The sequence below is a fragment of the Podarcis gaigeae genome (assembly GCF_964106915.1).
Source record: "Podarcis gaigeae genome assembly, chromosome: 11".
NCBI classification, from domain to species: domain Eukaryota; kingdom Metazoa; phylum Chordata; class Lepidosauria; order Squamata; family Lacertidae; genus Podarcis; species Podarcis gaigeae.
Window position 1 is genome coordinate 64146207 of NC_139687.1, and position 21830 is coordinate 64168036.

A 21830-nucleotide genomic window follows, 5' to 3' on the forward strand; every position below is an offset into this window, starting at 1 on the left:
AGCAAACATGCAAAACAAGCACAATTCTAGGTAGGCTTTCTGAAATAAATAAGTTTTAAGCAGGTGCCTAAAACCCTGTGTGGGTGCTTGCCTCATCGCAGCTCCCAGCACTGGCATTTGGAGACCCCCCCTAGTTTGATATACTTAGAAAGAAAAAAACAGACCACTTAATCAGAAAATTCTCTACGTGCTGCATTGAGGACTGCAAAGTCATCAATAAAATGCAGATGAAATCAGCAAACATGCAAAACAAGCACAATTCTAGGTAGGCGTTCTGAAATAAATAAGTTTTAAGCAGGTGCCTAAAACCCTGTGTGGGTGCTTGCCTCATCGCAGCTCCCAGCACTGGCAAGGCTAGGGAGAAGCGCTTGAAAAGCAAAAGCATCCCAGTCTTTTCTTCCCAGGTAAGGCCCCATAAACAGACCCCCCCACACACACACACTCCTATTGCCGGTGCCAAGATGCTGGCGATATTCCAGGAGCTGCTGTGGGCCTGTAGATCAGGAGTGGGGGGGGGGAGGCCGTGTCTCTCCAGGGGCAGCTGTACCTCGCCTCCCAGCACCCCAAAAAGTGGCCACGCTGAATGCTGGGAACTAGAGTCCAGCAATGCCGTGTCTTCATTTGCTACCCAAACCCAACTCTTAGTGCTGAGCAGGCAGCCTCTGCCAAGCCGCCCTCCGCAACCACTTACCTGGGGCCAAAGCAAGCACCATTCACGCTCTGCCTGTTGCAAGCTCAGAGAAAGAGCCCTGGGGCCTTTCCTGGAGGCAGCGGACTCACCTGCAAAGAGGATGTGGGAGGCGAAGGTGTTGGCCCCGACCAGGAGCGCCGGCAGCAGGTTGGTTTCATGCCCCTGCTGGAAGCCGACAAAGGCTGCGTTCCAGTGGATGGCTGGGAAGACTGGCTGGTGGCCTGTGGCATAGAAGAACTGGGCGGCAGCAAGAGCCCAGGCGATGAGGGCGTACCAGGGCACCACAAAGGGATCTGGGGGTGGGAGGACGAGAACCGTCAGGGCCAGCAAGGAACCCCTGGAGACACAACGCGGCAGAGCTTCTGCAGTGGGAACCAGAATTACCTTCAACTAACCCACCCCCATCAGTGCAAGGATTTCCACTTGCCTGGCGAGACTCCCCCCTCCCCTGCCAGAGGTTTCCAAGTGTTTTGGGGCCACCATCCTCCCCTCAGGTCCATAAACACGTCCCCAGTGCCCCCTACCCCACCTTTTAAAATGGGTTACTGTATTCAGAATAGCTGTTTGCACGCCCCACTGAAGAAGATAACAACACAACAAAATTCTAAACTCTAAATTGCACATCTATGCAAAATCCAGTGGAGAGGTGGGGAACATCCCATTGCGCAAGCAGAAATCCCTTGTCTCCCAGGTCCTAGTCTGCCTCTCTAACCCCTGCACCACACTGCTTGCTTTGCAGTTTCTGTGGCCTCCTTCCGCTCCCCTCTTCCCTGGGACCTCCCCTGCAGATTCCTAGGGCACCGTTATGCCTTAACAGCTGGGCCATTTTGAGCTTCTGCCATTTCTCTGAGAGCAAAGCCCTTCCTGGAAGAGGACGCTGTCCACAGCCCTGACTCAGGAGGAGCGGAGATCCAGGGCCGTGCCCTTACTCACCAGCCTGCGAGGAGGAGGAGGAGGAGAGCGCCACGGCGCAGGCGTGCATCCAGAGCAACGCGAAGGCCTCGAGGAAGAGCAGCAGGAAGGCCAGGCTGAGCCGCTCGCTGTGCAGCGTCATGAAGAGGAAGCCCAGCAGGGCCAGGCAGATGAGGAGCGCAGCCGAGTAGACGCTGCCCAGCCCGTAGGCGGCCACCGTTGCCCTGCTGCCTGACTTGGCCTCGTCCAGGCGGCTCTTCAGGGACTGCTGCATCCGCCGGTAGAGCTGGGGGATGACGTGCTGGAGCTCCGCCTGGGAGCTGGGCGAGACGATGGGGGCCTCGGCCGGCTCCCGGCTGTCGCGCACAAAGACGGTCACGGGGTCCCAGAGGACCAGCAGGAGCCCCACCAGCACCAGGCCGAAGATCCCCTGGGGGAAGGCCACCAGGGCCAGCTGCACCCAGGCGTGAAGTTTGACCAGGGCCTCCTCGGCCCCGGAGGTGATGGCCCAGTAGCCTCCGACGCAGACGGCCAGCAGTGGGAAGCCCCAGCGCACAAAGAGCACCGGGGCGCTGGGGCTGTTGAGGTTGCCGTAGTGGCGCAGCCAGCGGCGCACGCCCCAGGCCAGGCAGGCCAGCACGGCCAGGCAGAGGAGGTAGCAGGAGTTCTTGGCCCCCGGGTCCTGCAGGCTGGAGAGCGGGGCCAGGAGCGTCGAGGAGCGGCAGCAGGGGGTCTCCTCGCGGCACTGCCGGAAGAGCGCCGAGAGGCGGGCGCAGGCGAGGACCATGCCCAGCAGGCCCAGCAGCCGCAGGGCCGGGGGGGAGCCGCCCTCCAGCCGCCCCTCCCAGTGCAGGCGCAGCACCAGCAGCAGCAGCAGCGAGGCCAGCAGGAAGGGCGCCACCTGCGCCTCGGCCACCACGAAGCTGTCTGAGAGCATGGCACCGCAGCGAGCCAGCAGGATGCCTCCGGGCAGGCCCAGCCCCGATGCCCGCAGCCTCTGGCTCAGGCTGGTGCCCACAGAGGGAGAACAAGTGCTGGCCGAATGGCTCCTCCACGGCCGCTTGGCCCAGCAGTGCCAGAAGAAGCCGCACTGGGAGGCCGCCGCTCCCCAGGAGGAGAGCAGGACAAGGTCCACAGCAGCCCAGCCGAGGAGGTGGGCCAGGCCGGGCAGGGCCACTCCCACCACACCCCAGAGGACGGGGTAGAGGAGGAGGCGGCGGTAGGAGAAGCTCAGGCCCGAGGCCACTCTGGAGGCAACGTAGCACAGCACACAGGAAGACGTCAGCAGGGCGCAGCCAGCCAGCATGCGGGCTGGGTGGAACCGGGCCCAGGACCCCGCGCAGACGGCCCTGGCCTCCTGCAGATAGCGCCGGAAGCGGCCCCGGAGGTGCTCCAGCTGAGGCAGAGCAGGGGGCCCCGGCTGGGCGGAGAGCTGCTCGTGCTCTTCCACGGCAGCAGAGAAGAGGTCCTGGAGCTGCCGCAGCTTCTCCACCGAGATGTCCTGGGCTGCCCGCGAGTAGGAGCGCAGGAAGCGGTCAACCTGCAATGCCAAGTGTCTCCATCACTGAGCGCAGGAACACTCAAGGGGGAGGGAGAGGCTGGACTCTAAGGAGCCTTTCGCCTCAAGATCCGGCCGCCAAGCTCCTCTTACCTGCCGGGCGTTGATGCTGTATGCCTCCAGCTGGGCGAGGAGCGAGGAGGCAGCGCCACCCTCTGCAGCAAACAGCTCAGCCATCACTTCCCCGATGTTGCTGTAGGGCACCGGCACCCCCAGCAGCAGGGCCAGCGTGGGGACCAGGTTCACCTGCGGGACGGTCTCTGGCTCCTGGAGGGAGGGAGGAAGCAAGGGGTCCGGCTGCTGAAGGGCTCCTGTGGCAGGTGGCAGGGAGAACAACACCCGGTGGGAACCCCAGGACCCCACCCACAGCAGGCAAGCAGCACCAGGAGCACAGGAAGCCGCCTGGTACAGAATCAGACCATTGGGTCCCTCTGGCTCAGTTATGTCTACCCTGACTGGCAGCAGTGGCTCTCCAGGGCTCCAGGCAGGAGCCTCTCCCGTCCCGACCTGGAGGTGCCATTGGGGATTGATCCTGGGGCTCCTGCATCCACGACGGAAGCCAAGCCACTGAGGCACAAGCCTTTTGCCTTCTCAAAAGCCTCCCGCCTTCTCCCCCACCCAGCCAGCCAGAAAGAAGCTGGCAGGCAGCCATGACCGCACTCTTCAGCTCTAAAAGGTAACAAGCCTGAAAAAGAGCACCAATCTCCTTTCCAAAGCACAATTGGCCAAGGGGTTATTTGCAGCAGTTGCAACAAGCTCTCCGCCACCTAAGAACGTAATTTAGAGGCTGCTGGGTCTGGCTGATGCCCCATCTAGTCCAGCCTCCTTTCTCACAGTGGCTGACCAGATGCAAAAGGTGGGAAGGGAAAGATCCCTTTTGAAGGGCCACAGAGAGAGAGAGGGGGAGAAAGAGAGAGAGAGAGAGAGCCTCCACCTGGCTTACCTGAGGCGGGTGGCTCTGGAACAGCTGGGCTTTGCTGTACACAAAGAGGGCTGCGTTGACCTCCTCTTCACTGTCTCCTCCGTGGTCCCCGGTCCCCGTCATGCCATGGTCCCCTGCTACCAGGAGCAGCGTGTCATTCGCCAGGTGGTCAACCAGTGACCTGTCCATCAACAACACGGGACTTCAGCCGCCTCCCTGTGCCAGCGGATGCCCCCCACGACAAAGTGGGTGGGCACCAGCCATGTTGTTTAGGCAGGACCTTCGGGGTGCCTGAGCCCAAATGCAGGTTTGACGGGGGACTTTCTGACTCACAGCCTGGGATGCTCTCCTGCAGCAAACCAACTTAACTTCCAGGGTGCAGATCCTGGGGCTCAAGGCCAGCTGCTTCCCTTCCAGGGAGGGCCAAGGCTCAAATCCTGATTGGGGCAGCCTTGGTCAAGTGGCTCCAGTTCAAACTGCCTCCAGGGGGCCCTTCAGAGTCTGAATGAGAGGCTCATCCAAGAGCTCTCTCTATATGGAGCTCAAAAGCTAAAGTTTAAAGGGACATTGACATAGTTGTCACCAACCTGGTGCCCTCCAGGTACTCTGAACTACAACTCCCAGCAGAGTCATGCTGGCAGGGCCTGATGCACTCCAAAACACCTAGTGGGCACCAGGTTGGCAAAGGGGCCCCTAACATAATGCAAACGTCCAAAGACCTTTGAGGTCCCCAAGCAGCTGGAGCCCAAAGCAGAGGAAGGAGAATAAAGCAAGCAAGAGAACTCCCACTTCTGCCCCTCCCAGCACAATCCACGTTCCTCTGGAAGGCCCAGCTGCTGCTCGGTGGCAGCCCATCCTGCTTCAGTCCTTGGCACACAATGGGCTGCTGCTGAGAAGCCAGGGGCGCCCACATGACCCGAGAAACCAGCTCACCTGAGCATGTCATTCATCTGCGAGAGCTTCCTGGCCATTTCGGGATGGTCTGGTCCATGCTTATGGCCACAGTGATCCACGCCCAAGAAATGGGCAATCAGCAACTCCCACTCGCCACCATCGACTGTGCCACCACAGAGAGAGGGAGAGAGGGGGAGAGAAGGATGAAGACTTGCCCCTTCCGCTCTGAGAGGCAGCCGATGTTTCTTTCTTCTCTGGCGCACTTTACTGAGGGCTGAGAGGAAGAGCAGGAGCAGATTTCTCCCCCTCCCCCCCCTCCAATGCACACCTTCAGATGTGCTCAGGGCCAGGCCTTGAAGACGCAGGGATGAGACAATAAGAGGCAGGCAAAAAGCCAGCAGACTTTTTAGACTTTGCTGCCAGCAGAGGGCAGGGGGTGACAAAGGCTGGTGGAGGATGACTGGCTTCTCATTGGGAAAACATCCACACAGAAAGGATTTCATTGCGGGTGAAGAAATTCCATTCATGCAATTTGCAGAGCCCTGCTTAGTGCAAAACAAGTCATTTCAAAAACAGAAATTTGAGGAGGCAGCCTGCTTCCCTTTTTAAAGCTGACATATATTCAAATTAAGGCAATCCATTTTGAAACAAGCGTTTTCCCATTATAAACAGACTTTTATTTGTTCAGTGTCCCCCCTTTTGCAAAAACCAATTTTGAAGAACTCTTTAACCATTTACTTTAGAATGTCTCTCCCTCAAGGATTCTGGCTGGCACAAGGGGACTCGAGACACACCAGAGCCTGGAGCCTTTCAAGGTTATGGACTGAGAAAAAGGGCAGGCCGAGGGCAGGCCACTCCCAGCAGGCCTCTCACACGGCTGCAAAGCAGCCCTGCCTGCTCCGCCTGGAGTTTCCTCCAGCAGCCTGGCCTGGAAAGGGAGCCAAGAACTCCGGCCCGAGACAGCAGCTCACCTGTCTCATACAAATGCTGCAGGATTCCATCATCTACAGTGTGAAGATCCTTCACGTTGAAAGAAGGGAAGAAGTACGAGCGGTGGAAGGCCTGGGGGAAGAGCCCGTCCCAGGTGTCGTCCCCCATGAACACCACTCTTTTCCCTGCAAAGGGGGGGGGATGAGAGAGGGGTGTTTAGAGCACAGCAATCAGCAGGTCACCACGTTAGGGAGCTGAAGCCTAGTCAGCGGAGCCCAGGAGCTCCAGGTTCCGTTTCTCTTGGTTCCTTTCTAGAGAGCTCAGGAAATTCATCCTCAGATCCACCCAACCAGAACATTCAAGGCCAAGGAGGGATATGCACACAGCTCTCCTCCAGCTCAGGGAAACAGCATCACACTGTCACTACAGATCAGTCCCTTTGAGCCGATAACACAGCGGTGTAGTTTCCACCTGACAACAGGTTGGGTTTTCTAAAAAAATATACATGGGAATATGGGAAGAACTGAAAGCCACAGCCTGCTTTTCTTGAGCTTCAGCAAGGATATTGTTTATAGCAGTGTTTCTCAACCTTGGGTCCCCAGATGTTGTTGGACTACAACTCCCATCATCCCTGAGCTCTGGCCTTGCTAACTGGGAATGATAGGAGTTGTAGTCCCAAAACATCTGGGGACCCAAGGTTGACAAAGGCTGGTTTATAGTTTCTACATTGTACATCACTTAAGAAATTTCTTTTTAAAATATTAAGCCATTTATAAATGTGTTAAACAAACGATCAACAATGACCCACACCATTCCACACATTTCATGCCCACATTCTGCCTTGGTAGCAAACACAGCACAGACAGACCCCCGCAACCTCTTGAGTTCTCCCTGCTGATTTGAGCTGGTGCTCAGTGTATGTAGCCACAAAAGAGGTCCCTGTCTGAACTTTTCCTCCAGCCTGCATCATCAAGCCACAAAGGTAAAAGTCCCCAGAATATATAAGACCACATCAAGACTTAGTTCACTGTCAGTTTTGTACTAATTTATTTCCCCATGTCTTTCTGCAGTAGTCTTTTCAGAGTAACCTGTCAGTCTGAAACATAACAGAGAACAAGTTGCCTTTGTACAACATCCCCACCTAGTCGCTTTGGAGGCCATTTCCCCTCAACACAAGAAGCCAGATCTAGCTACTGCCTCCAAACCACAATATACACCACAGAGACCAGGGCCCTGGCTCTCATTTTCGGCAGGTCAAAGCAACCCCATCCCAAGTGGAGCAAAACTGAACTTGCCAGACGCTTCTTCCCAACCTCAAATATAAATCTGCCTGCTTTCAACTACCGAGTCATAACCTACAAGGAAGTAGCACACGATGCAAGTCTACACATAAAGGGAACCATTTTGTCACTAGCACGAGAGAAAAATGAAAGAGTAGGGAGAAGAGTGCATCTGAGGAAAAGGAAGAAAGAAATGAAGGTGAAGAAAGCACTTCCCTTAGTCCACAACAGCTTGAAGAAGAGAGACAAAGCATTCTGCAAAGAGCCTGCCCTCACCACCCGCTTCTGGAGGCACCCACCGTTCTGCGCCAGCTGCCAGACCAAGTTGTCCTCCTGGATGGCGTAGGAGGCGAAGTTGCTGCCTGCGTCAATGAAGGTGGGCAGGGAGCCGGTGGTGATGCCCTTGATGCGCTGCATGGTGGTGGTGGGAGGGTCGGCCCGGAAGCGGAAGAGGCGGGCGTGCAGGGGCTGCAGACTGGCCAGCTGGTGCAGGAACCCCAGCTTGTTCTCATAAGGCCGCGGCTCCCGCCTGGAGGGGTCGTACTGGGCAAACTCAAACTTGAGGGCGTCGATGATGACCAGCACGGCTTTGGGGAAGCGCCTTGGCAGCCAGCAGGAGCCAAGGGGGGCCCTGGCCCCTGGCAGGGAGGCGGCCAGGGGGTCCGAGCAGCTGCTGCGGTTGGCCAGCTCCACACGCATGAGTAGGAAGCCGCTGGTGAAGAGTCCGATGGCCGAGAAGAAGAGGAAGCAGGTCCAGGTGAGGAAGAGCAGCACTGGTACTCTCTGCATCCTGCAGGGGGGGGAGAGAAAGGTCCGGTGAGCAGTGGGTGCCCCTCACACCCCTTGGGTGCTCAAAGTCTACCGGTCTCACCAGTGTTTTCATAGGAACAAGCAGTATGACCTGCATAAGACGTAATATAACACAAATCACCGCCTGGGCGAAACATGAGATAAACGGTGCATTGCTCTATGCCAGCAATGTCCAACTGGTCAACTGCGATTGAGATGTAGATCCCTGGGGTGTTCCAGGTCGATCGCTGGAGTTAAGAAAGTTGCTCACGCCGCGCCCTGCACCTGGTGCTGTGTCCCATTCCCTCTGCTGGTGCTGCTGTGAAAACTTATTTTCCCTGTACTGGTGGCATAGTGGTGGTAGCTGTTAGGGCTGCAAACTGCAGGATGATCGTTTTCATGCAATCCTTTGCCAAAAAAGCTCAACTAATCCGTTCAATCCTTCCCCCCAAAAGCTGAAGAACTGAGGTCACTCCCCCCTAAAAGAAGCTCAACACCTCTTGGCAATTGTTCCTAAAAAAAAGTTCAACAACTGTGGCCTCTCCCCTTAAGGAAAGTTCAACAACTCTGGTCTCCCCCCCCCCCAAAGAAAAGCTCAGCAAAGATGGGCAATGCCAATGGGTAGATCAATGCCAGTTTTCATCATCCTTGGAGTAGATCGCAGTCTCTAGGGAGTTGGACGTGCCTGCTCTACGTCAACGGCCAAGGCAGCCCCCCCCAAACTCGGCCCTCCAGCTTTTTTGGGACCACAATTCCCATCATCCCTAGCTAACAGGACCAGTGGTCAGGGATGCTGGGAACTGTAGTCCCAAAACACCTGGAGGGCCGAGTTGGGGGGGGGCTGGCTTAAGGGCTTCGTGGCGGCTGAGGGCGCCGGGCGGGCGAGGGACCGGGGCTCCCTCCCTCCCTCCCTGGGCCGGCGGGGTGACCTTGGGCTGCCCTGCCAGCTGCTCCGCCGGGCTGCGGGTGTCGCTGCCAGGGCAAAGCCCTCCCCGGCGAGACGACGCCCCCCCCCCCGGAATGCTGAGGGCCAGGTGCCTTTGGCCAAGGGACGCCGGCAGGCAGCTCTGGGCCCGAGGGGGGGAGGCTGGGCCGGGGGGGGGGCACCCCTCTGTCTTCGCCCCGAACCGGGACCCACGGAAGGAGGGAGAGAGGGGACCCCCACCTGCCTGCTGAGGGGGGCAGACTCCGCCGCCGCCGCCGCCGCCGCCGCGCCCTTCCTCGGACTGGGCCCTCCTCTTCCTCGTCCGCCTGGCCCCCCCGAGGCCCGTTCGGGGCTGCGCCGGCCCCACCTGCCGGCCAGGTGCGCGTGGGAGGGGGAGGGAGATCCAGGGCGGCCCTTCCGCCTCCCTTCCGGGAAAGGGCGGAAGCGGAACCCAGCGAGAGGCGGGCCAGAGCGGCAGGAGGGCGCCCCCGCGCGGCCGGGAAGAGCCAGGCTGGTCTCCCAAGCGGGTAGACTGCTCCTGCGCCTGGAGGTGCCGCCCAGGCTCACCCCCCCCCCTTGTGCTTTGAGCTTTCTTTTCTGCTTTAAAACATGTCTTGCTTTTGACGTTTTAATCTCCTCGCTTTATGCTTCCCTTCAATGATTTTATTCCTGCGTTTTCTTTCTCGTTTTTTAGCTGTTCCTGTTTCTACCTGTTACGGAAATGGGGGGGGGCACATCTTTAAAGTTAAATGTTACAAATATTGTGCCTGAATGTATCCTTTCGACTTGACAGCTCAGGGAAGTTAAAAGGTAGAGACCCCTGACTATTAGGTCCAGTTGTGGGCTTGCGACACTCATCTCGCTTTATTGGCTGAGGGAGCCAGCGTACAGCTTCTGGGTCATGTGGCCAGCATGGCTAAGCCTGGCGAACCAGAGCAGCATTGCACGGAAACACTGTTTACCTTCCCGCCAGAGCGGTACCTATTTATCTTCTTGCACTTTGATGTGCTTTCGAGCTGCTAGGTTGGCAGGAGCAGGGACCGAACAACGGGAGCTCACCCTGTCGCGGGGATTCGAACCGCCAACCTTCTGATCGGCAAGCCCACAAGGCTCTGTGGTTTAACCCACAGCGCCACCCGCATCCCTTTTGCTCTTCAAAGGTCCCCCTTATTCTACCCATGTACTGAAACTGGGTTCAGTGATAGAGCTTGCATTTAACATTTTGGCCCGATTGCTTTAGTGGCTGTTTGTGGTGTGGCGTTTTTAAATTTCCTAGTAGGATGGAAACGTGGTGCAGGAGAGGGGCTCAGAGATACCAAAGTCCAGAAGACGTCCTAAGAACAGGCAGCTCAGCACTCTGCGAAGTTATTGTGTCCCTCAGCCTCTCCCTTCACCTCCAGCTGACCCAACAAGGGCTGAAACCCGTTTTCCTTTTGTGATGGTGCATTGAGAGCCCCCAACACTTTCACTGGGCGCTTCTTGTCCACTCCAACCTCAAGCTCAAGGCTAGCTCACACCAACAGATATTCCCCACCACGGCTAGAATACCTGGGTGGGAACGGATGGCAGATCCTATAGCAGAGAGCACTCAGGATGTGGCCCACTGGATGGCACCAGGGAGAGAGAATGGCACCTCAGGATTGCCACGGAGCAACAGGCCTCTTCCCCAAGCAGCCTGCGCTCTGCCAGGACCTGGTCATGGTGCGATGAGGAGCTCCAGCTGCCATGCAGAGCTCGCCCTCGATGCTGCGCAGGAGAGGGCAGAACGAGGGCAAGGGGGGGGTAGGACTGATTGCTGGGTTGTGCAGCACATTCCCCTCACAGATAAGGCTACAGCTGTCTGAACATCTTGCCCTCTGCCTAACCTTTTGCGGTCTCAGTAGTTTGCCGTGTCCTGTCTGTGACCTTTGTCTCTGAGACCTTTGTCTCCTTTGTCTCCTTTGTCATACACTGTGCAAGGGGGAAATGATGCGGTGGAAACAGGTGCCAAAATAACTTTGTACCACCCCACGATCTCGGGACTGGAAGATGTGTAAAGGTCACAGTCCAGAATGTATCTGCCTGGGTTTGCATATTGTGTCAATAAAAGGAGCCGGCAGCTTGCTTGCAGCTCACCTGCATGACCAACTCCTGCCTCATGTCCTTTGCTTCAGGGGGACACATTCCGCTCCAGACCAAAGGGGCAGGCTGGCAAACAGTAACCAAGACCCTTTGTCCCGAAACCGCTAAGGTGGAGAGAGGACCTGCCCTCAGCCTCACGGCACCCCCAACCCTTCCTGGGCGCCAATGGGGCACGGACAGTTTCCGGCCAAGTTCCTCTGCAGGTTATTTGCGCCCTCCACAGGATTTTGGGCCGATGAGCCCAGGGCCTTCATCCTGGTGTGGTTGAAAATCCCAGTCCGAGACAAGAGAGGTTCCCCCCAGAACAAGGGGAGACGGCTGGTTCCCGGCCATCTCCTTTTATTACATGATTAAATCCAAATCAGAAAATAATCCAAAGAGGGGAAGGACAAGAGTCCAAGGGTGGAGGGCAGGGGGCTTCTCTGTTAGCTGGCACTCGGCTGCTGCTCCTGCTCAGTGTACTCTATGCTTGGGGGCGGAGGCGGAGGAGGGGCCTGGAGGGCGGGGGGAGCTGTGGCTTCTGCAGAGGCCGCCTTGGTGGGTTGGGGTTTGCTCAGGGAGCCATAGATTCCCATTGCCTGCAGAGAGGAAAGAGGGAGGGAGGGAGGGAGGGAGAGGTCAGAGCCCCTCAACACAGCACATGGCATGGATCACACAACACAGAAGTAGCTGGAAGGATCTGCCCTCACTCTACCCAGCAACCCAGACTGTGGGCAGTTTTGCAATCTGCAAGAGGACCTCACCACATTAACCTTCCCCCATGGGGAAATGGAGCCTAGGAGTGGATGACCACACACCGGTTATGCCGGGGGTCAGATCAGAAGCAGGCTCAACTTGCAGGTCCGAAGTCAATCGTTGCTTTCCAGCACTGCAAGGCCCCTGCTCCACTAAACAGCTGGATGATAGGCAGAGTTTGGGCTCCTGAAGGGCACCAGCTTCAATAATAACAATAACAATAATAATAATTTATTATTTATACCCCGCCCAACTGGCTGCGTTTCCCCAGCCACTCTGGGAGGCTTCCAACAGAATATTAAAATACAATAACCTATTAAACATTAAAAACTTCCCTAAACAGGGCTGCTTTCAGATGTCTTCTAAAAGTCTGGTAGTTGTTCTTCCCTTTGACATCTGGTGGGAGGGTGTTCCACAGGGTGGGCACCACCACTGAGAAGGCCCTCTGCCTAGTTTCCTGTAACTTAGCTTCTCCCAATGAGGGAACCGCCAGAAGGCCCTTGGAGTTGGACCTCAGTGTCCGGGCAGAACGATGGGAGCGGAGACGCTCCTTCAGGTCTACTGGGCCGAGGCCGTTTAGGGCTTTCAAGGTCAGCACCAACACTTTGAATTGTGCTCGGAAACGTACTGGGAGCCAGTGTAGGTCTTTCAAGACCGGTGTTATATGGTGTGAGAAGGGCCCATCTCTGATGGGATCAGGCTGCAAGATGCCTAATGGAGGCTCCTGACCCGAAGTGAGGCATTCCTCCCACCAGATACTTCCTCCCTCCCCAACCCCTGGCCAACAAGGAAACGGCTGAATTCTTGCAACCTTAGAAGCCTTAAGGGGCTATTGTTTCATCTGCACGCAAGGATCTTTTGCTCTTGCGGTGTTTGACCTAAATCTCCTTCCTTACTGGACCTGCAGCCCTGCAAGCTCCTGCCCTCCCCTGGTGCCAGCAGGTCCCAATCCGTCCGTCTGCACACCAAACTCACCTGGGCAACCATGCTGGACATGTCTCCCGTGCTGGCTGGCAGAAGAATGGTGTTGGACTCTTTGGCCAGCTTGGAGAAGGCAGCCACGTACTGCTCAGCCACAGAGAGAGAAGCTGCACTGTTGCCGTTCTGGGAGGGAGAGAGGAGAGGAAGTGAGATGGACCGGGAGGAGGAAGAGAGGGAGAGAAATGTCCCAGAATGGGGCTCTCCTCCCCCAGCTTGCTTGGCATTGAATAGAATAGAATTTATTATTTATACCCCACCCATCTGGCTGGGTTTCCCCAGCCACTCTGGGCGGCTTCCAACAAAGTATTAAAATACAGTAGTCTGTTAAACATTAAAAGCTTCCCTAAACAGGGCTGCCTTCAGGTGTCTTCTAAAAGTCAGACAGTTGTTTATTTCCTTGGCATCAGATGGGAGGGCATTCCACAGAGTGGGTGCCACTACCGAGAAAGCCCTCTGTCTGGTTCCCTGTAACCTCACTTCTCGCAATGAGGGAATTGCCAGAAGGCCCTCGGCGCTGGACCTCAGCGTCTGGGCAGAATGATGGGAGTGGAGACGCTCCTTCAGGTCTACTGGACCGAGGCCGTTTAGGGCTTTAAAGGTCAGCACCAACACTTTGAATTGTGTTCGGAAACGTACTGGGAGCCAATGTAGGTCTTTCAGAACCGGTGTTATATAGTCTCGGTGGCCGCTCCCAGTCACCAGTCTAGCTGCCACATTCTGGATTAATTGCAGTTTCCGGGTCACCTTCAAAGGGAGCCCCACGTAGAGCGCATTGCAGTAGTCCAAGCGAGAGATAACCAGAGCATGCACCACTCTGCCCAGACAGTCCGCGGACACGGAGATTCTCATCCTGCGTTACAGATAGAGCTGGTAAACAGCTCCCCAGGATACAGAATTGACCTGTGCCTCCATGGACAGCTGTGAGTCCAAAATGACTCCCAGGCTGCACACCTGCTCCTTTAGGGGCACAGTTACTCCATTCAGGACCAAGGAGTCCTCCACACCTGCCCGCCCTCTGTCCCCCAAGAACAGTACTTCTGGTGTGACAGAGGACACCATTTCTGAGGGATGAGGAAGGACCAAATCAAGTCCCTATCCGTTTGCTTTGCAACCCAAGCACGTCCATCTCCTCTTGCCCAGGCGAAAGACAAGGCAGGCTATTCTTAGGCTCAGAAGGGGCTTCGAACATCTCCTTCCACCAAAGGAGCCCAGGGTGGCACCTTAGCCAGAAGTTGGCTGCAAGGCCTTAGGAGAGCTGCTCCAAGCTAACACCAAGCGCATGCTGGGAAACTCCCTCCCAAGGGGTCTCCCCAGGCAGGTGCTTCCCTTGAGACCACCCCCTCCATCACCTGCTGTGCCAGAGCAGCTGCCACGACTCGGATCGCTTCTGCTTTGGCCTGAGCCTTCACCAGAATGGCACTGGCCTCCCCTGGGAAAGGAAACAAAGGGCTGTCAGGCAGGTTCAGGGGAGCCCAAAGAACATGAACCACCCACCCCACCCCCACCCCGGTAAAAAATGGGCTCAGCTAACAGCACAAGCAGTGCAGTGACTTCCTTTCACCAGGACCCCTTCCCCAATTACTCCAGACACCCCAGGCCCCAGATGCTTCCCCGGGTGTAGGAGCTAGGAAGGAAATGAGGCAACCTCCCCAAACCGCCTGGAAAGAAGCCCCGATTCCAAAGGAGTGGGTGATATCCAAGCAGAAATAGGACAAAGGGGCACCTCCTATGGGTCAGGGTTCTGCTGGACCACGGGGAACAATGTCATCTTTGGTGGGTCAGGATCTGGCATCCTTTGCATAAGCAGCACCCCCCAAAATCCCACCTCTCTATTTCACAGCAGGTTTCTAGATCTCAAGGCAGATATCCTCCTTCCGGGATGAACTGTCATGCCTGCCCCACATGGGGGCCCTCTACTCTCTGGCCGAGACTCCCGGCTGTTTCCCGCTGCACATTTATCCTTTGCTCACGTTTCACCTCCTGCCCCTCATCCATTCCTCCCACAAGCACCAGCACTGGAGGCTCCGAGTTATGGGGCAGAGGAGGAGGGAGGCAGCCTCAGAGGTCTCCCTGCCCTTCTCGGCCTTTAACCAGGAGAGGCCTCCCGAGGTTACCGGAAGCCTGGTTGATCTGCTCGGCCTTCTCCGCCTCCGAGGCCAGGATCTGAGCTTGCTTCCTCCCCTCGGCCACGTTGATGGCCGACTCCCGGGTCCCTTCTGACTCCAGCACGGTCGCCCGCTTGCGTCTCTCGGCCTCCACCTGGAAGGGAAAGCGCCGCTTGGTGAGAGACCTGCCAACCTCCTGGCAGAAAAGCCGGGCGACCCTAAAGAGGAGCCCCAAGACACACAGAGATCACCGCTCCCAGGATCGATGGCTCCCACATCACAGGCAAAAAAAGTCCTGCGTTCCAGAGCCTGCAAGGACGGTACCCACGCCAGGGAGAGGGAAATGCAGCTGAGAGGCATCGCCAGGACAGACTGCAGAGTCCTGTTCCCAGTCCTCAGCCAGATCAGAGAAAGCAAGATGGACCACGGGCGGAGGAGGCAGAGGGAATGGCAGTCTGCCCCCAGCCCCTGGCCCCCCAGAGAGTCTTCCAAGGGCCGGGCTGACCTGCATCTGCATGGACTCCTTGACGCGAGGGGGCACGTGGATGTCCTTGATCTCATAGCGCAGGCAGCGGATGCCCCAGTAGTCTGAAGCCTGGTTGATGGCGTCCACGATGCTGGCGTTGAGGTTTTCACGCTCCTGAGTGGGGAAATGTGGGGTCAGTGAGGGCGACAGCAAAGGAAGCTGCCTGCTTTGCCCCAGGCCAGCCACCGCCTGCTCTGGCAGCAACGCCTCTCCGGAGTCCTGGGCAGGGAAGGACCTTCCTCTCCACCCTCACCCTTTTCAGATGCTGGTGGCTGAACCCAGGACCTCCTGCAGGCAAAGTATGAGCTTAGCCATGGATTTGTTCTCCAGCCCTCGCTGCCTGGGTGCTCTCACCAGCCAGAGGACCTGGCGAAGCAAAGCCTCTGCCCCAGATTCCTCAGAGGAGAAGAGCACCCCCACTTCACCCAAGCCGTGCCACACGGGGCACCTGCGGCAGATCTGAACCCCCTTGTATCATGCCGTATCCACACCCTGCAAGCTTTCTCTGCAGCTCCCCCAGAAACCCAGTCTGCCGCCCCTCCTGTTATACAGCCCTGGTCTGCCACAGAGCTCTTGCCCGCCCACTTCTACCCCCCTGTGCCAGATACACACCCCAGACCTCCCCCCGCTTCCCGTGGCTCACCCGAAAGACTTTATCGAGGGTGAGCTTCCCCAGCTCAGACCTCATGGTGGTCTGGGCAAGCTGGGTGACGGCGTATTCGGGGTCCTCCACTCCATAACTGGCCTAGAGAGGAAAAGGAGGAGGCAGAGGGATGGAACAGGAAGGCAGCACTGGCTGCCTGACACTCCCAGGGCCAAGGACAAAGGGAAAGGCCTCGCCCCCTCCTGGCCCCAGAAGACGACAGAAAGCTCAGCAGCCACCCCCCCTTCTTGCCCTCTCAGCTGTGCACCCCCAAACATGCACAAGGGTTACAAGAGCTGCCGAGATGGGGGTGGAATCCTCTGCTGTGTCCCAGAGGGGCTCCTGGCTTGATTAGGCCACAGTCAGTTTCCAGGAAGGTAGTACCTTGTAGGGGTCCATGACTCGCAAGTAGAGGACGCCATCGATCTGGAGGGTGACATTGTCTGGAAGGAAACAAGGAACAATTTCATGAGAACAAGGCAGAGGGCCCACCGCCCACGATGAAGATACAGAGAAGGTCCAACAGCAGGGGAAGGAGGCGGCAAAAGACCTACGCTCAAGCAAGTGAAGGTCCAAGCAAGGGTTTTCCCAACCAAATAGCAAAGGTTCTCCCAACACAGAGAACAGAAAGTCTAGGCCTCCCTTTGCTTGGAGAAGGGTTAAGAACCAGGCAATTGCTCTACAGGCATCTAGTCAATACTTTCTGAGGTAGACCAATTTGCAAAGGCCTTGGATGAACACAGACAGACAAAGCTCTGTGTTTACACATGTAACTATGCAAAGGAAAACTAGAGAACCCGGGTTATCCAGCTCTGGCAAGGAGGTTTTGCTGGCCTAGACAGAGATGGACCACGCCACAAATTACCCACTCCAGGGCTGGCCCCCAACTCAGCCCTGCCCGGCCCTTCCTCTCCTTGCCTCCCCAGCCAAATCTTCTCACCAAGGGTAACAGCCGACTGCTCTGGCACATTGATGACGATTTCCTTGAGGCTTTGCACGTAGCGGATGCGGTCGAGAAGCGGGATGAGGAAGTTCAGCCCCTGGCAAAAAGGGTTAACAGAGGGGAAAGTATTTCTCCAGAACAGTCACCTCTTTCTCCATGCAACTAGTTGTTCCAGGTTGCTGAATTACCTGAAAGCTGAGCTTACATTTTACATTGCTGTAAACCAGGGACCCTGGTGCAGACCCTGCGGCCCTCCAGTTTTTGCATGACTCAAGCTCCCACCAGTCCCTGGGCCAGGCTCCTATGCCTCCTCTTTTAAAACAGCCTCACTGTTTGCCAGTTTGGTTCCCAGGATTAATTTAAGGTGCTCACACTACAGTTTAAAGCCCTGAATGACTTAGGTGCCAAATATCTGAAAGCTTGCCTCCATCCCTACAAACCTTCTCAGGTGTTAAGTGCAGCAAAGGGAGTTCTCATGGTAGTTCCATCACCCTCAAAAGTGCAACAGATGGTGACCTGGGAACAGGCTTTCTCTGTGGCAGCCCCTCAGTTGTAGAATTCCCTCCTCACAGTAGTGCATCTAGAATCTGTCATACAGCATTTTCCATATGCCAAAGAAACCTCTTTATGCTCCCTTTTGACACTTACGATATTTTTGTGAGACTCACCTCTTCAGTTTTGTTTAGTTGATACTGTGCTGCTTTTGCTTGGAATTGTTTAAATTGCTTACTTTCCCAAAAGATATCCAGTTATTCACATAGATGCAACTGATCAATCCCACGTACATTTCCTGTTAAAAACCTTTGAAGATGCTATTTCGAGGCTGAACTTCGGGGAGGGGGGTATTTTTGACAGGAAAATAACACTGAAGAGTGAACTTCAGTGCAAGACACTGTCCCTGGAAGGCTGCACTTGCTATTTCTTTCTTTTTTTAATGTCTGGGTAAAGGTCAAGGGACCCCTACCCATTAGGTCCAGTCATGGCCAACTCTGGGGTTGTGGAGCTCATCTCACTTTACTGGCCGAGGGAGCCGGCATACAGCTTCCGGGTCATGTGGCCAGTATGACTAAGCCGCTTCTGGTGAACCAGAGCAGCGCACGGAAACACAGTTTACCTTCCCGCCCGAGCGGTATCTATTTATCTACTTGCACTTGACTTGCTTTGAACTGCTAGGTTGGCAGGAACTCACCCTGTCACGGGGATTTGAACCGCCGACCTTCTGATCGGCAAGTCCTAGGCTCTGTGGTTTAACCCACAGCGCCACCCGCGTCCCTTTAATGTCTGGGAGAAACCATCAAGTGGTAAATATCTAACTGTGTCGTCTAATCTAATGTCAGCATTTGTTTATCTTTAAAGGTGCTACAGGACCCTTTACTTTAGTTAACAATGACCTCAATCTCCACTACCAGCCCAACCTGCACTTTCTACTTTCATCCAATGCCAGGCAAAACACTCTGCTTCCCTCTTTTCCTTCCTTTCCCTCCTTCAGAAGAGGGGCCTCCATTTTGGCAGTCTTGTGATTTTTTTGGCCATTTCTCTACATCAGAAAGCCAAGGACACCCTAACTCTGAAAACTTGTAAGCCGGACTGCCGTTAAAACCCAGCACGCACCCCACTGGTTCCTTAAAAATCGCCCTTTGCAGATTCACCCCAAACCCCGATTGCTGAAAGCAGGACTGCTCCTTACTGGCTCCAGGATGCGATGGAACTTGCCCATCCGCTCCACCACCCAGGCTTCCTGCTGAGGCACAAAGAGGATCACCGTGTTCATAGGGAGGCTGGAGGACCATCTCTGCGGCACTCTGGCCAGCCACACCGTGGGCACCGGCCGCCTGCTGCTCTGCAAAGACATTGGGGGGGGGGGGGAAGTCTGAGAGTGTGCAGAGAGAAGACTCCACCAGCTGTTGGGGGAAAACACCAAGGAGCACACAGGGAAGCAGACAGGGGTATGTCCATGTGCCCACCCCAAAGCTTCAGGCAAGTTTGGGCACAATTGCTTTTAATACTGTGTTTTAATGCTGCAACCCACCCTGGGACCTTAGGGCGAAGGGCGGGTAATATTCCTGCCTTTCTATCCCACCATTTTCTCCAAGGGGCTCAAGGTGGCATATACTTCGCCTCCCGTTTAATCCCCACTCCAACCCTGTGTGGTAGGCTAGGCTGAGAGGAAGCGGCCGAGCCCCAAGGTCACCCCCAGAGGTCTTAAGGGCCGAGTGAGGGTGATGGGAACCTTTGCCAGGCCACAGTCTGACACTAACCACTACATCCCTAAACAAACAACAAAAAGCGGGTTTAGAAAAGCAACACTGGTCGGGACCCTTCCCCTAAGACCTACCACCTCCTTAACCCCCCTGGCCACTGCTCTATGCCTCCCTCAAGGAGAGCAAGGGGGCACCGAGTTGGGGGAGGGATAAGGAATCTCCACCTTTGCCCCCTCTGGCTGCCCCACTCCCACCTGCTCCAGAGAAGGAAACCCCCAGTCCCGCCTGCCCCAGCCCACCCCCCGCCGCCTGTGGCCTTTCCTAAACCTCTTCTCCAACGCCTCTCCTGTGTGCTTTTATTGGAGATCCTGAGGATCCTCCAGCCCAACTCCAGTGAACAGATCAGGCTTCCTCAACCTCGGCCCTCCAGATGTTTTGGGACTACAACTCCCATCATCCCTAGCTAAGAGGCTCAGTGGTCAGGGTGATGCGAGTTGTAGTCCAAAAACATCTGAAGGGCCGGAGTTTGCCTACGCCTGTTTGAAAAGCACCCAGGATTAATTCAGCAAGCAATTTGCACAGAAGCAAGACGGCGTTAGTTATGCCTTATACAAAACAGACCCCACCATCCAGCCCCCGCCTGCCAACTCCCATCACCCCTGGCTAAGAGGACCAGTGGTCAGGGATGATGGGAATTGTAGTCCCAAAACATCTGGAGGGCCGAAGGTTGAGGAAGCCTGGAATAGATCCATGGAGATCCCAGAGGCGAAGAATAGGCATCAAATGAAGGGAATGAAACTCCAGGCCCCCCGCCCCCCCGCCAGGGCTTCAGGGGCCCCTGGACGGAGGGCAGGGTCTCTGCCCCGAGGAAGCAGCAGAGGCAGGAGCAGCGCCGCCCCCCCTTTCCCGGGGTCCCCACCCCCTTCCTTCCCTCGCCCACCTCCCGGAGGAGCAGCCCCCGCGCGACCCCCCGCGCCGCCCGCAGCGCCAGCATCTCGCCCTCGCCGCGCCGCCTCGCTCGCTCTGCCCCGCTCTGCGCACGCGCCGCCGGAAGCCGGTCCGGCCCCGAAAGCCTTCCGCCCGGACCGAGAAAGAGGGGCGGCCCACGCGCAGCGCCGGCTCCCGTGCGACTCCGGCGGCACCCTGGCGCGGGGGGGGGGGGACCTCGGCGCGGCCTCCTCTGGCTCGGCCCGCCGAGAGAGGCGTCTTGGCCAGGGAGGGAGAAACGGGGCCAGGAGGCGCGCCGGCCTGCAGCGCCCCCGTCCCTCGCTCTCGCCCCGCACATGGCGGCGGCGCCGAGCCTGCTGCGAACGGGAACCGGACGTGGATTCCTCCCTGCGCGGGGAGGAGAAAGGGCCGGCCGCGCGAGAGCGAAGCAGTTCACCTGCGGAACTGCCTGCCACGGGAGGCCGGGCACTTTCACGGAGGAGGCGGGCGGGGGCTGGATGGTGGGGTCTCAGATCTGTTTCTTTCTTCTGTTTTGTATATGGAATAACTAACGCCGTCTTGCTTCTGTGCAAATCGCTTGCTGAATTAATCCTGGGTGCTTTTCAAACAGGCACAGGCAAACTCGGCCCTCCAGATGTTTTTGGGACCACAACCCCCATCATCCCTGACCACTGAGCCTCTTAGCTAGGGATGATGGGAGTTGTAGTCCCAAAACATCTGGAGGGCCAAGTTTGCCTATGCCTGTTTGAAAAGAAGGCTGGTTTCTGTCATGGTTCTTGCAAATGAATCTGTCAAGAGTTTATGGCCCCAAACACTGCTCTCTGCTCTTTGAAGTAGCTTAAACCAGGGGAAGGCAACCTAAGGCCCATGGGCCGGATCCGGCCCAATCGCCTTCTAAATCCGGCCCACGGACGGCCTGGGAATCAGCGTGTTTTTACATGAGTAGAATGTGTGCTTTTACTTAAAATGCATCTCTGGGGCATTATTTGTGGGGCCTGCCTGGTGTTTTTAATGTGTGCTTTTATTTAAAATGCATCTCTGGGTTATTTGTGGGGCACAGGCATTCATTCCCCCCCCCCCAAAAAAATATAGTCCGGCCCCTCAAAAGGTCTGAGGGACAGTGGACCGGCCCCCTGCTGAAAAAGTTTGCTGACCCCTGGCCTATGCTTTGTTTCCTGTGAAAGCCCATTAATCAGCCCAACTGTCCTTATCAGCTTTGTTCTAGCCAAGGAATGTAAAAGAGAAAGGGCCTCTGTTAGAACAGGCGTGAAGGAGTTGTCTCCTGTGTCTAGAAAAGACGACTCAAGGTCTCGATCTAATTACAGTGGTACCTTGGGTTACATACGCTTCAGGTTACAGACTCCAGAAATAGTGCTTCAGGATAAGAACAGAAATCGGGCTCTGGCGGCGAGGCGGCAGCAGGAGGCCCCATTAGCTAAAGTGGTGCTTCAGGTTAAGAACAGTTTCAGGTTAAGAACAGTTTCAGGTTAAGAACAGACCTCCGGAACGAATTAAGTACTTAACCTGAGGTACCACTGTACAGTCATACTGTGTGTTGCGAACGCTGCGGGTTGCTTGTTTTCGGGTTACAGACGGTGCCAAACCTGTAAGTACCGGAACGAGTAACTTCCAGGTTCCTGCGCTTTGCATATGCGCAGAAGCACTGAATCACGCCATGCACATGCACAGCGCTGCGGGTTGTGAACGTGCCTCCTGCATGGATCAC

At 56.3% G+C, this 21830-nt stretch overlaps 2 protein-coding genes across 6 annotated transcripts in view; both read right to left on the bottom strand.

Moving 5' to 3' along the window:
• The window catches only part of PIGO (phosphatidylinositol glycan anchor biosynthesis class O), a 111223-nt gene that overhangs the window by 6584 nt on the left and 82809 nt on the right, over positions 1-21830 (bottom strand). The window contains exons 1-8 of one of the 4 annotated variants that reach the window (XM_083702645.1): positions 9146-9308; positions 7487-7977; positions 5949-6092; positions 5017-5140; positions 4105-4264; positions 3255-3428; positions 1625-3143; positions 781-984 (exon numbers count right to left, since the gene is read on the bottom strand). In XM_083702645.1, coding sequence (XP_083558771.1) covers positions 781-984; positions 1625-3143; positions 3255-3428; positions 4105-4264; positions 5017-5140; positions 5949-6092; positions 7487-7976 — 2815 coding nt within the window. In that variant the 5' untranslated portion in view covers position 7977; positions 9146-9308. Of the gene's footprint in view, positions 1-780; positions 985-1624; positions 3144-3254; positions 3429-4104; positions 4265-5016; positions 5141-5948; positions 6093-7486; positions 7978-9141; positions 9315-21830 lie in introns of those variants that run through there. The other 3 variants (XM_083702644.1, XM_083702647.1, XM_083702646.1) reach the window with 3 other exon arrangements.
• Positions 11345-20151, bottom strand: STOML2 (stomatin like 2). 2 transcript variants are annotated; one of them, XM_083702892.1, is made up of 10 exons: positions 20097-20151; positions 18643-18795; positions 16953-17052; positions 16397-16455; positions 16013-16114; positions 15349-15483; positions 14853-14997; positions 14088-14167; positions 12733-12861; positions 11345-11600 (listed from the first exon to the last, which is right to left on the bottom strand). In XM_083702892.1, the coding sequence occupies exons 1-10, from the start codon at positions 20148-20150 to the stop codon at positions 11448-11450; spliced, it is 1110 nt and encodes a 369-aa protein (XP_083559018.1). In that variant the 5' UTR covers position 20151; the 3' UTR covers positions 11345-11447. The 2 variants fall into 2 exon arrangements, with proteins under 2 accessions (XP_083559018.1, XP_083559017.1); XM_083702891.1 differs by having other exon boundaries at positions 18643-18790; positions 20097-20146.